Genomic DNA, 10,132 nt, shown 5'->3' on the forward strand with positions numbered 1-10,132 from the left:
GACCCGCGGACCCGTTTGTTGTCAGTCTCGGTGGATCACTATCTCAGCGCGTGTTGCTCTTTGGTTGTCAGGTGGAGCTCGTTACAAAAGTTTTACCGTCAAATAAAAAAAAATCATTTTAACGTTAAATAAAAACAAGAGTTTTAAACAAACCGCGGCCTGAAACTCACGGACTCAGCAGCGTTAGAGCTTTTATCAGATTTACACTCACTAACGAGGGTTCAGCAAACTCTGCGGGAGTTTGTGCACTTTGTGCCGGAGAAAGTTCAAGCAGCTGCGGAGCGCAGAGGTCACCTGGCAGGTAAGAAGATGACTTTACTCCGTCAGCAGCGGCCTCAACGCTGCTGTTATTCTCTCAGGTCCTGCGGCTGAAGTCAGAGTTTCTGCTGCAAAGTTGTTTATTTAAAGTTATTTGCTTCAGGTGACGTTAAAGTCCGGCTAGCTGTGAGCTAACAGGCTGCTAGCTTGTCTCCTGCTAGCACAGGTGAGAGAGTTCCTCTTGTTTAAGCCCAGAGAGGCTTTAATCTGTTTGAATTAAACCAGGAGAAACTGCAGATTAAGGCTGTTTGAGTGTCTTTGCCTCCTCACTGGTTCTCCCGTGTGTCAGAGAGGCGGTGAAGTCAGGTGGAGGTCGGATCTTCCAGCGGCGTCCTCTTCCTCAGTCACCCCGGCGTCGGCAGCAGGAGGCCGGTCAGCTCTGCTCCAGAACCTCGGCTGAACCGCTGGAGGCCGACAGAGGAACCACTGTTTGACTGAAGAGGTGAGTCCAGTCTGTTCAGTGTGGTACTGATCTGCTGTCACTGCCTCCCATCATATAGAAGCTATAAGGCTTTATTTATTACCACACTGTTTCTGTTTACAGTTAATGGAGGTTAATGATGCGTTCACAGGTAAACAGCTTTAATGCTGCAGCTGGTAAAGATGGAGGGGTCTTTGGACACTTTCTGTCTCAGTCTTTACTGATACAGCTGGTTGATATTTTATACTGATATGATCTCAAAGGTCACTAAAACTAAATGTTCCTCTGAATTGTAGTTAAGTGTAAAGAACAGAAATGGAATTACTCAAGTAGAAGTTCTGTGATCTGTATAATAAATCTCCCAAAGGACCAAAATACATCTGACTGTCTTTGGTCTCTTTGTCTTCCAGCTCTGACGGACGATGGCGAATCCTCTGAGGGCTGAAGTGGTCCGACTCTATAAAAATGTGAGTCTTTTTTTTTTTTTAGTGATGCAGAAGCAGCTGGTTTGAATGTTTTTATTTCTCAGGGTAACTTATGCTTAAAGAATATCTGTACTCTACCCATGATCCTCTGTGTCCTCATCCTGGTGTCTGAGTGACTGGTAGGTAGTAAAAGTGTTGGAACTGGTCCAGTAGATCACCAGTAGATCACCTCAGCCACCAAACGGGCTGCAATGGCTGCAATGTGAACACCAAAGTCACACAGTAACATAAAATCCCTGTTTTAGTGAATGTAGTCTGGTGTGTGTCCTGTTCTCTTAAATCCCTGTTTTAGTGAATGTAGTCTGGTGTGTGTGCTGTTTGTGGTTAAACCAAAAGGATCTTCCAGGTCTCTCTCTGTAGGGATCCTTTCCATGATGCTGTCACACACTTAGAATAACACTCTGAGCCTGTCAGTGGATCAAACAAGCTCTTTTAGTGGGCCTACTGTGATCAGGTGCAGTTGTCCCAAAGGATCGCGTTTGGTGGCTGCTGGCTGAGGTGATCTACTGGACCAGTAGTGATCTACCTACCAGTCACTCAGACACCAGGATGTGGACATCAGGGGGAGAAACAGTGAAATTATTCTTTAAGCATAAGTTACCCTGAGAAATAAAAACATTGAAACCAGCTGCTTCTGTAAACATTTTCTCTGCATCTCCAAAACGTACAAATATCCACGAGCATCACTGGATCTAATGGCTCTCCTCTCACAGCTCCTCTACCTCGGACGAGATTATCCTAAAGGAGGCGACTACTTCCGGGACCGTCTGAGAGCTGCGTTCTCTAAAAACAAGTCTGTGCAGGACCCGGAGCAGATCAAGGAGATGATCGCTCGGGGGGAGTACGTGGCCCGAGAGCTGGAGGCGCTCTACTACCTGAGGAAATACAGAGCCATGAAGAAACGCTACTACGAGGAATAAACGCTTCTGCAGAGACTCTGACGGACTGAAGAACTCAGGAAAGTCACCATCTGTCCTAAAGTCTCCGTCCTGTTAAAGAAATGAGACAAATGTAACAGGAAAAATTTATTTAACAGCAGACTGGATGCCGTCCTTAAGACGAAACAACAACACAGCAGATTCATCGCTGAGGGAGAACGATTAAATAAAAGTTTAAAAAAAAAAACAAGGTGTGAAGTGATGAGTCGTCCTCCGTCAAACACGAAATGCTGAAATACTGTCAGGATGAGAGCACAAGCCCGTCGGCTCCCGGTAAAAAAACAGTAGAGAGGAGGAGGTCAGAGGTCAGAGGTGGGGGGAGGCGCCCTCGGCCAGGTTGGCTCTGCAGATGGGACAGGTGGTGTTATCCTGTCAGGACGGAGAACAGTGAGACCTGAGCTGAAGGTGTTCATCAGTTATCTTATCTAGAAAACACTAGAAACAGTCTTTAAAGGAGAACTCCAGTATTTAGAAACCTTTATTCTTACTTGGTGTCTAAACACTAGGTCCACTAAAAGAGCTTGTTTGATCCACTGACAGGCTCAGAGTGTTATTCTAAGTGTGTGACAGCATCATGGAAAGGATCCCTACAGAGAGAGACCTGGAAGATCCTTTTGGTTTAACCACAAACAGCACACACACCAGACTACATTCACTAAAACAGGGATTTTAGAGAACAGGACACAGGAGCTGTTGCTCTGCTGCTGCCTCCATCAGTCAGTGTGTTTGTGTTATTGTGTGACTTTGGTGTTTTAAAAAGTTATTTCAGATCTGAACTATAACATATTAAAACACAAAACTTACAGCAACTACACAAGGAACTCCTGTATTGTAAAATGTAAAATCCCTGTTTTAGTGAATGTAGTCTGGTGTGTGTGCTGTTTGTGGTTAAACCAAAAGGATCTTCCAGGTCTCTCTCTGTAGGGATCCTTTCCATGATGCTGTCACACACTTAGAATAACACTCTGAGCCTGTCAGTGGATCAAACAAGCTCTTTTAGTGGACCTACTGTGATCAGGTGCAGCCTGTTTGGTGGCTGCTGGCTGAGGAGATCTAATTCTAAAAACAGTGAGAAGCCAGTTAGCTTAGCTTAGCATAAACATCTTTCTGAGTACAAACTCAAAGACTAAATATTAACTGTTCCAGAGTATCTGAATCCTGTTTTCCTTTTTAAATCCCTGAAGGAAAACATAATGTGTGTGTGTGTGTGTGTGAGCTGTCACCTTTAACCATCGGTCAATACACTGGACGTGGTAGTCATGGAAACAGGGCAGCATCCTCAGCTTCTCCCCGTCAGTGTAGTCGCAGAAACAGATCTGACACCTGTGGATCGACCAGAAGAACAGATTTAACGGGTTAAATCCTCACACCGTGAGCAGTACAGGCTCCGGTCCGGCTGCTGGACTCACTGCGTGTTCCCGGCGCCGCCGGCTGACTGGAACGTTTTGGTGGGAAACCTCTGGATTTCCCTCCGGCTCAGCTTCTTGGACACGACGCTGCCTTGACGCTCCTCGAACTCCAGAAGAGCCTGAAAGACGAGTCACACGTTCAGTCCACAGGTTTGGTTAGAGGCTGAGTGAAGGGCCTCCTCTTCCTCCTCTTCCTCACCTCATAGTCGTTTCCCTGACGGTCTCCTGAAAACTCAGGCAGGACGTCCCTCCGCCTGCCCCGCCCACGTCTTCTGCGTTGGCCAATCAGATCTGCAGAAACACAGTAGATGAAGTGAACACCAGACCCACTGGTGGAGGAAGTAAAAACACTAACAAGTCCTGCTCTGAAGTAAAACTACACACTCTTATATTCTATACGTACATGGTGACATAACGTCACATAAACAAAAACACAGAGAAAGAAACGAGTAAATAAAGATAAAATGGTGGAGCAGATTTAAGCTTCATGTCGACTCTTTAAATCATTTTCTGCTTCCTGATTTCTGGTTTGAAACAATTAGATTTTCCAGAAGAAACTGTCTTCTCTGGTTATTTCAGCAGATTCAGGCTCAGTTTTCATCTTCAACATAATGTTGATGTCAGATGAAGGTTTGGTTTGTAAAATAAGTCCCAACGAGGCCAAAGTGGCTCCTTCACACTGACTGTTGGTCAAAAGGGTGAGAAGCTGCAACCAGGAAACGTTTTTACAGGAAACACAAAAACAAAGACGTGAAATGAAACGGTCGATGATCTCACCGTCCTCAAAGCCGACCAGAGGAGAGACAGCAGCCAGCAGATGAGGCATCCAGCTGTGCTCCATGTAGAACTGCAGAGAGCAGCACAGCTTCACGTTACGACGACCTGACGGATGTTTCCTCACTCAGAGACTCCAAACCAACACATCAGAAAAACATCCACTGGACAGGAAACTAACCAGGTGGACCAAACCATGACAGCTAGTCAGCTAGGCAGCTAACAGGAGGAGCAGCTAACAGGAGGAGCAGCTAACTGCAGGAGCTAAAGGGTGTAGCTAACAGGGGGAGCAGCTAACAGGAGGAGCAGCTAACAGGGGGGAGCAGCTAACTGCAGGAGCTAAAGGGTGTAGCTAACAGGGGGAGCAGCTAACAGGAGGAGCAGCTAACAGGGGGGAGCAGCTAACTGCAGGAGCTAAAGGGTGTAGCTAACAGGAGGAGCAGCTAACAGGAGGAGCAGCTAACAGGGGGGAGCAGCTAACAGGAGGAGCAGCTAACAGGAGGGGAGCAGCTAACAGGAGGAGCAGCTAACAGGAGGAGCAGTTAACAGGAGGGGAGCAGCTAACAGGAGGAGCAGCTAACAGGAGGGAGCAGCTAACGAGGGGAGCAGCTAACGAGGGGAGCAGCTAACAGGGGGGAGCAGCTAACGGGAGGAGCAGCTAACAGGAGGGGAGCAGCTAACAGGGGGAGCAGCTAAGAGGGGGGAGCAGCTAACAGGAGGGGAGCAGCTAACAGGAGGGGAGCAGCTAACAGGAGGAGCAGCTAACAGGAGGGGAGCAGCTAACAGGAGGGGAGCAGCTAACAGGAGGGGAGCAGCTAACAGGAGGAGCAGCTAACAGGGGGGAGCAGCTAACAGGAGGGGAGCAGCTAACAGGGGGGAGCAGCTAACAGGAGGAGCAGCTAACAGGAGGAGCAGCTAACAGGGGGGAGCAGCTAACAGGAGGGGAGCAGCTAACAGGAGGGGAGCAGCTAACAGGAGGGGAGCAGCTAACAGGAGGAGCAGCTAACAGGGGGGAGCAGCTAACAGGAGGGGAGCAGCTAACAGGGGGGAGAGCTAACAGGAGGAGCAGCTAACAGGAGGAGCAGCTAACAGGGGGGAGCAGCTAACGAGGGGAGCAGCTAACAGGGGGGAGCAGCTAACGGGAGGAGCAGCTAACGGGAGGAGCAGCTAACAGGAGGAGCAGCTAACAAGGGGAGCAGCTAACAGGGGGGAGCAGCTAACGAGGGGAGCAGCTAACTGCAGGAGCTAAAGGGTGTAGCTAACAGGGGGAGCAGCTAACAGGAGGAGCAGCTAACGAGGGGAGCAGCCAACAGGAGGAGCAGCTAACAGGGGGAGCAGCTAACAGGGGGAGCAGCTAACAGGGGGGAGCAGCTAACAGGAGGAGCAGCTAACAGGGGGGAGCAGCTAACAGGGGGGAGCAGCTAACAGGAGGGGAGCAGCTAACAGGAGGAGCAGCTAACAGGGGGGAGCAGCTAACAGGAGGGGAGCAGCTAACAGGGGGGAGAGCTAACAGGAGGAGCAGCTAACAGGAGGAGCAGCTAACAGGGGGGAGCAGCTAACGAGGGGAGCAGCTAACAGGGGGGAGCAGCTAACGGGAGGAGCAGCTAACGGGAGGAGCAGCTAACAGGAGGAGCAGCTAACAAGGGGAGCAGCTAACAGGGGGGAGCAGCTAACGAGGGGAGCAGCTAACTGCAGGAGCTAAAGGGTGTAGCTAACAGGGGGAGCAGCTAACAGGAGGAGCAGCTAACGAGGGGAGCAGCTAACAGGAGGAGCAGCTAACAGGGGGAGCAGCTAACAGGGGGAGCAGCTAACAGGGGGGAGCAGCTAACAGGAGGAGCAGCTAACAGGGGGGAGCAGCTAACAGGGGGGAGCAGCTAACAGGGGGGAGCAGCTAACAGGAGGAGCAGCTAACAGGGGGGAGCAGCTAACAGGGGGGAGCAGCTAACAGGAGGAGCAGCTAACAGGGGGGAGCAGCTAACAGGAGGAGCAGCTAACAGGAGGAGCAGCTAACAGGGGGGAGCAGCTAACAGGAGGAGCAGCTAACAGGGGGGAGCAGCTAATAGGGGGAGCAGCTAACAGGGGGAGCAGCTAACAGGAGGAGCAGCTAACTGCAGGAGCTAAAGGGTGTAGCTAACAGGGGGAGCAGCTAACAGGAAGAGCAGCTAACGGGGGAGCAGCTAACAGGGGGAGCAGCTAACAGGAGGAGCAGCTAACAGGGGGAGCAGCTAACAGGGGGAGCAGCTAACAGGGGGGAGCAGCTAACAGGAGGAGCAGCTAACAGGAGGAGCAGCTAACAGGGGGAGCAGCTAACAGGAGGAGCAGCACTGACATGAGGGGTGTTTGTTTCGCTGATGAGCTCAAATATTAACATCCTTTCTCCAGAATTGCTGACTGCACCTTTAATTCAGTCAGAGTGGAGGCACTGTTGGGACAAGAAGAAACCCACTCACCCTGTGGTGGCTCTGCTGATGAAGATGATGATGCTGCTGGTGAAGATGGTGGTGGTGGTGGTGGTGTCTGCCGTGAGTCTCCTCCTGGTCAAACTGGGCCTGAGCGAGACAAAAACAGCACCGTGATCGTTGTGGGGCTCTGCACAGGTGAGTCAGGTGAGTCAGGTGAGTCGTCTGTGTCGGCCAGCGGGTGAGGGATCCTACCTGCAGTCTTCGAGCCATCGCCTCGTCTTCCTCCTCCTGCGCCGAGCGAACCGCAGCCTCCTCATCGTCGCTGATGACGATCTGCTCCGGAGCTGCAGCAGAAGAAATAACTGATGATGATGAAGCAGACAAGATGTTTTCCTCATCAGGACCAGAACTGATTCATTATCAGCACAGAACAAGAATTCTTCATGATACAGTTAAATAAACAACCCAGATAAGCAGCAGACGTTGGACACATGGATCAACCAACTAGAAATAGTTCATCCATTCTGAGCGGAGCAGCTTCCTTCCTGCTGTCAGTGTTTGTGTCAGATCACTTGTTTACATCTTGTCAAACCGGCTCCGTTAAAAGTGAGCTGAATTATTTATTAGCAGCTCGTGTCTGCAGTGAACCCACAGACGAACAGACAACCGTCACTGAATCACTGCCAAACTGGAGAAAACTTAAAAACAGCAAGATTCTCAGGCAGGTTCTGCAGTTATGAGACCACTGCAGGAGGAACCCCGATGAGTCTGTCTGCTCTCCAAACTACGTTAAGTTTCCCGCCGGGGATCAATAAAGTATTTCTATCTATCTATCAGACTGGAGGTCAGGAGAGGACGTGTGGACGCTTTTCAGAAACCAAGAGGAGAAAAGTAAATCTCCACACAGCCTCCTCACCTGCTGAGGCGTCTCCCTGCTCTCCGTTCAGCCACCTCCTCTCCTCTTCGGTCAGGAAGGACAGGGAGTCCGAGGTGGTGGGGGGAGGAGAGGGGGAGGCTCGTCTCCCCCTCGGGCTGAAATAGGCGGGACTGGCTTCTACTGTGGTGCCCGCCACAGTCGACGGCACTTCCCCCTCCGATACTGGTGTGAGGTAGGAGGAGGAGGAAGATGAGGACGAAGATGAGGAGGAAGATGAGGAGGAGGAGGAGGAGGAGGAAGAGGAAGAGGAAGATGAGGAGGAGCAGGATGGAGTGGACAGCGGGGCCTCCAGCCAGCTGCCCAGAGGAAAATTCCTCAGAGTTGAAGCTGGAACGAAGTCGACGCTCTGCTCTCCCATCGCTGCAGCCAGACGCCGCCGTTTGGATTTACGGGAAAAACCTTGTTTGCCGTCGGCAGAGAGTTCTGGTCGTCCCGGAGAGCCGCTGACCGCCGCCTGCAGACAGACAAACGGCCGTCAGCCTCCACACACACAGACGTACGGCGTAAGGCTTTGACCAAAATGTGCAGCAGTGACTTACAGGACTGAAATGATCCTCTGGGATGCGAACGCGTCGCCTCCATTTGCCGAGCTGAGGGCTGAAACAAACACATTTCATCAACTGTCAGTCAAGCAGAAAGTATTTGGGATTTCTGAGTCCCAGTGTTAACAGAGGTTATGATGAAGCTACAGACTGAGAACCTATTTACAGGATAACTGATGAGCTCAGATGTTCCTTTATTGGTCCCACTGTGGGAAAGGAACTGATTATACTACATGCAAACCCTCTACAGACCCTCAGACTCTGAGGAAAGACCGTCCTCTCTCTCTTTCTTGTGCTCAATCTTTCAGTACAAGTGTGTATAAACGCTTTGTGATGTCACAGCAGAGATCTGTTGATCACATGACCAACGTTAGCATGTTGCTATGCTAGGTACAAGTACAATTTCTATCAACAGAGGCCAGTTGCTTTGAAGAGAGCAGCTGTTTCTACACTAAACTGAACATAAAGCATCAAAAAGGTTAAAACAGATCCATTGAGCCATTGAAGCCCATTTAAACCAAATACCCATCAGTCATTTAGAGTCCAGACTGTGTACATAGTAATATAATAGAATATAATAATGGTGTTCTCCTTTAGAGACACTGACAACACATCATTTCTCTGCTAACGTTCACGGAAAAACCCGAAATTCTCTGAACTGTCACTTTCACTTTGTGAGTGGATCAGATGAGCTCAGCCTGATCGATAGTTAGTATCTAGGGTGTGATCTGATGGGGCAATAAATGCTGCATACACTGTTACACTGCCTGAAAACCTGTGCTGATAAATACTTTTACATAAAAACACATCTATATCTGGACAGGTGTGGCACATGTGTGGGAGACAGGGGGCCGTCATGTCACCTGGGAGTCTCTGGGACGATGATGGACAGGTCATGGTAGAGGACATCAGCCGGCTCCAGGAGGCAGCCTCGGTTCAGACCCCCAGGACTGTCCGGGTCGGAGGAGCAGGGGCTGCCTGCTACCGGATCCTCCATGGCCTCCTTCAGCACTGTCAGACACCTGCTTCCACACTCTTTAATCACACCGGACCCGGACTCATATCACCTGGATACAGGTGATACTTCACCTGAGAGATAATCAATAAGAGGGGGGGGGGGGTTAGACACACAGACCACGCCGAATAATCAGTCAAGTCATATCTATCACAAATCTTGTGTTATTTGACCAAGACTAACAGAGGTTGTACTAATAAAACGAACCTGGAGTTAAAAGACTTAAAACATTAGAGAGACGAGCTAAAATCAGCTGTGTTATTACCAAACCTCCTTCAGGAACTCAGTAGAAACAAACTCCATAGCGTCCATTTGTTAGCTGCTAGCTTAGAGAGTTAGCAGAAGTGGCTACGGATACACGAACACGACGACACATCAGCGGAAAAATCAATTAAACTTTACTGCTACAAGCAACAACAACATTATAAAAGTGATATCTGTCCACTTTACCGAGGTGTTGTGGTCCTTTGTCGGCCTTTTTACAGGCGGTCCGCTGTGGAGATGCCGCCGGAACCACAACAGGAAGTGCCCTTCAAAACAAAAGCGGGGACTTCCGGTGTCACACCGAAAAGTACCGAAAATTCATCTAGAGGGCACCGAGTTTCATTTTTAGTTTTATTTTTATTGTGAGAGAAAATTTTAATAAAGGTGGATCAGAGAATAGGACCGAATAAAGTATATGAAACCAAACAAAATGAATTCCTCTTATAACCTGATGCCCTTATTTACTATTTCAGTTTTTAATCATGAATAAATGGTGAATATTAACCAAACTAAATTTAGCACAAACACAAAATGAACACAGCCACCAGGGTCTGGGTGAAGTTGTCTACTCAGTCTAGTTAGTCATTTAACCTTATATACTTTGTATATTCAATTTATGTAAAATAA

At 49.3% G+C, this 10,132-nt stretch overlaps 3 protein-coding genes across 4 annotated transcripts in view; 1 reads left to right on the forward strand and 2 right to left on the reverse strand.

The window, feature by feature from the left end:
• The window catches only part of LOC139200906 (small ribosomal subunit protein eS17), a 164,418-nt gene that overhangs the window by 45,741 nt on the left and 108,545 nt on the right, over window positions 1-10,132 (reverse strand). The gene's annotated exons all lie outside the window — the stretch shown is intronic.
• Window positions 88-2,323, forward strand: lyrm5b (LYR motif containing 5b). 2 transcript variants are annotated; one of them, XM_070830742.1, is made up of 5 exons: window positions 88-301; window positions 422-484; window positions 608-760; window positions 1,150-1,206; window positions 1,938-2,323. In XM_070830742.1, exons 4-5 carry the CDS (start codon window positions 1,162-1,164, stop codon window positions 2,142-2,144), a joined length of 252 nt encoding a protein of 83 aa, XP_070686843.1. In that variant the 5' UTR covers window positions 88-301; window positions 422-484; window positions 608-760; window positions 1,150-1,161; the 3' UTR covers window positions 2,145-2,323. The 2 variants fall into 2 exon arrangements, with proteins under 2 accessions (XP_070686843.1, XP_070686842.1); XM_070830741.1 differs by lacking the exon at window positions 422-484.
• LOC139201429 (uncharacterized) lies at window positions 2,243-9,749 on the reverse strand. Its single transcript, XM_070830740.1, has 11 exons — window positions 9,692-9,749; window positions 9,090-9,315; window positions 8,224-8,281; window positions 7,664-8,138; window positions 7,000-7,091; window positions 6,796-6,894; window positions 4,349-4,418; window positions 3,771-3,862; window positions 3,572-3,690; window positions 3,386-3,485; window positions 2,243-2,531 (listed from the first exon to the last, which is right to left on the reverse strand). The coding sequence occupies exons 2-11, from the start codon at window positions 9,221-9,223 to the stop codon at window positions 2,469-2,471; spliced, it is 1,302 nt and encodes a 433-aa protein (XP_070686841.1). The 5' UTR covers window positions 9,224-9,315; window positions 9,692-9,749; the 3' UTR covers window positions 2,243-2,468.

Source organism: Pempheris klunzingeri, chromosome 5, assembly GCF_042242105.1.
Source record: "Pempheris klunzingeri isolate RE-2024b chromosome 5, fPemKlu1.hap1, whole genome shotgun sequence".
NCBI lineage: Eukaryota > Metazoa > Chordata > Actinopteri > Acropomatiformes > Pempheridae > Pempheris > Pempheris klunzingeri.

Bases quoted from the DNA above. Each gene is read 5' to 3' on its own strand.
- lyrm5b (XM_070830742.1), top strand. From the start codon at position 1,162: ATGGCGAATCCTCTGAGGGCTGAAGTGGTCCGACTCTATAAAAAT. The intron at 1,207-1,937 runs GTGAGTCTTTTT...CTCCTCTCACAG, and splicing joins TGGTCCGACTCTATAAAAAT to CTCCTCTACCTCGGACGAGA.
- LOC139201429 (XM_070830740.1), bottom strand. From the start codon at position 9,223: ATGGAGGATCCGGTAGCAGGCAGCCCCTGCTCCTCCGACCCGGACAGT. The intron at 3,486-3,571 runs GTGAGTCCAGCA...GTCGATCCACAG, and splicing joins GGCGGCGCCGGGAACACGCA to GTGTCAGATCTGTTTCTGCG. The intron at 2,532-3,385 runs GTGACAGCTCAC...CCGTCCTGACAG, and splicing joins GTATTGACCGATGGTTAAAG to GATAACACCACCTGTCCCAT.